The 2,427-nt window shown below is 47.1% G+C and overlaps 1 protein-coding gene across 1 annotated transcript in view; it reads left to right on the plus strand.

The window, feature by feature from the left end:
* Positions 1-2,427, plus strand: part of LOC101848741 (protocadherin alpha-6) — a gene marked incomplete at its 5' end in the record, with an annotated part of 80,960 nt that overhangs the window by 26,286 nt on the left and 52,247 nt on the right. Inside the window, 2 exon segments of the mRNA XM_013081150.2 lie at positions 28-260; positions 919-2,193. Coding sequence (XP_012936604.1) covers positions 28-260; positions 919-2,193 — 1,508 coding nt within the window.

Raw genomic sequence — 2,427 nt, forward strand, 5'->3', positions numbered from 1 at the left:
CCCCCCCCCCCCCTCCTTTTCCCCCAGGCACCGTGGTAGCGCTCCTGAACGTAGTGGACCACGACGCAGGCCACAGAGGTATCGTGTCCTGCTCTATCGTGAGTGACGCCTTCGAGCTCCAGCCTCGCTCTGTGAGTGAGTACAAAGTGATCGTGGTGCGTCGTCTTGACAGGGAGAGCGAGCCTGTGCACAACGTCAGTGTCTTGTGCCAGGACGCCGGATCGCCGCCACTCTCGGACACCGTCACATTTCTCGTCAAGGTCAGTTGAGGTTTTTGTTTTGCTTTGTTTTATGGAAAATTATTTAAAAGTCAAGGTCAGTTGGACTTTGTATTGCTTTTTTTATGGTATTTCAAGGTCCCGGTCAGTTGAGTTTTTGCATTTCTTTGTTTGCTGAAAAGGATTCAGCAATTCTCTTTCATCAGACTCATTATCTTCCACTACACACCAAAAAAACACAATGTAGATTCACAAAGGACAAAGTATACTAAATAGTATCCCCCTTTGTTCGACTCGAACGTAGTCCTCATAGCCTTAGATGACTCTCACAGGTTGATGTAGGATTGAGGCAAGCGGCCTCCAAAACCGTGTGGATATGGGAATAATAAATTTACAGTAACGCTAATCAAATAAATGTGTATTTCTTAGTAACGAGAAGTACAAGAATGCGATAACGGTTAGCAAGCCGCAGGGAAAAGTGTGTTATTTGAAATAAACAGTTCCTTTCTGAGAAATTTTTTTTCTAACTCATCTGATCTTGTCTTGTATAAGCGCATCTCAATTAAAGTGCCTTGTCTTATCACATCTTTTACACCGTGGTCGTATTGTGCCCCATCTGATCACACCTTATCCATCTTATTTTAATGTGTCCTGTCTTATCATGTCTTTTAAGTTAACTGATCAATGTTTCTGGTCTCAGGTGAAGGACGAGAACGACAACGCCCCTTACTTCAGCAAGGCCGTGTACGAGATCACGATGCCCGAGAACAACCGGCCTGGTCAGATCCTGCTGCGAGTGGATGCCAAAGACGATGACGTAGGAGAGAACGCGAGACTGACCTACAACCTGATCGACGCGGAAGAGTTCTTGAGGATAGACGACAGGGGGAATATTGTAGCGGTCAAGCCGCTTGACCACGAGGAGAAGGCTGTTCTGAGGTTTAAGGTTATGGCAAGTGATAACGGAACGCCTCAGAAAGCAAGAACGGCTGACGTCATTATTACGGTAACAGACTTGAATGATGAGGCGCCGCTGTTTAAATCTCTACAGTACAACTTCGAGGTTACGGAGAATATGCCTGCGAACACGAGTCTCAGTCGTGTTTCAGCAGACGACAAAGACAGTGGAGACAACGGGAAGATTTCGTACTCCCTTCTCCCTAAGATGAGCCCCTTTCGTATTCTCGCAGACGGCCTCATAGTGACGAAAGAGTCTCTGGACAGGGAAATGAAACCTGTCTACGCTCTGACTGTCCTCGCCACAGACAGTGGAGTTCCTGCGCTCACAGGCACGGCCCAGGTCAAGATCAAAGTCCGAGATCAGAATGACCACCACCCTCGAATCATCTACCCTCGAAACGGGAACAACTCTGTGGCCGTATCTTTCGACGCGAAACGTGGATCTGTTGTGCTGACTATTCTCGCAGAGGATGCGGATGACGGACCCAACAAAAAGTTGGTCTACCATCTCGCTTCGAATTCTGCTCGAGCCATGTTTGAGCTGAGTCGGGACACGGGGGATTTGATTCTAACGAGGGAACTTACGCCTCAAGACGTTGGTCGCCATAGACTGACGATCGTCGTTACAGACAAGAGTAAGTCCTTTCCTCTTGCTTCCAACTCTTCTTTCGACGTAGTAATCTTTGCTCCAAATGAAACAGCCGGTGCCGGTCAGGATAAGGAGAAGGAGCACGTGTTAGTTGTCATCATTTTGGGCGTGGTCACGGGAGTTGTAACCGTCGCTGTCATCATCACCATTGTCGTCATACGTCGAGCAGACACGCAGAGAAGGAAATACATCCAAAATAGGGCAAAGATGTCACCTGAAGTGGAGAAGCTTGAAGCTGAAAAACCTAGTGTGGGTTACGTCATCAGTAACAGTGCACAAGATGGCGCTAAGACCAAGGGGAGTAATGACGGTGGTGATGACGCGTCCAGAGACTTGACACAGGATGAAGGATTTGCTGACAAGTCGGTGAGTAGAGAAAAACGATATTCTTGTGTTGTAGGAGATTCAGAAGCTGTGGGTGCTTGCCTTGGTCTGTCTATTTAATCTCGTCTCGTCTCTATCCGTGCGTCTGTCTGCTTGTATTTCCCACGTCTCTTACTTTCTTTCATGTTTCTTTTGTTTCTATTTTTGTATTTTTGTGTGAAAGTTATTATGTCTGTTTTCTCTCTCTCTCTCTCTCTCTCTCTCTCTCTCTCTCTC

This window comes from Aplysia californica, unplaced genomic scaffold (assembly GCF_000002075.1).
Source record: "Aplysia californica isolate F4 #8 unplaced genomic scaffold, AplCal3.0 scaffold00118, whole genome shotgun sequence".
Taxonomy (NCBI): Eukaryota; Metazoa; Mollusca; class Gastropoda; order Aplysiida; family Aplysiidae; genus Aplysia; species Aplysia californica.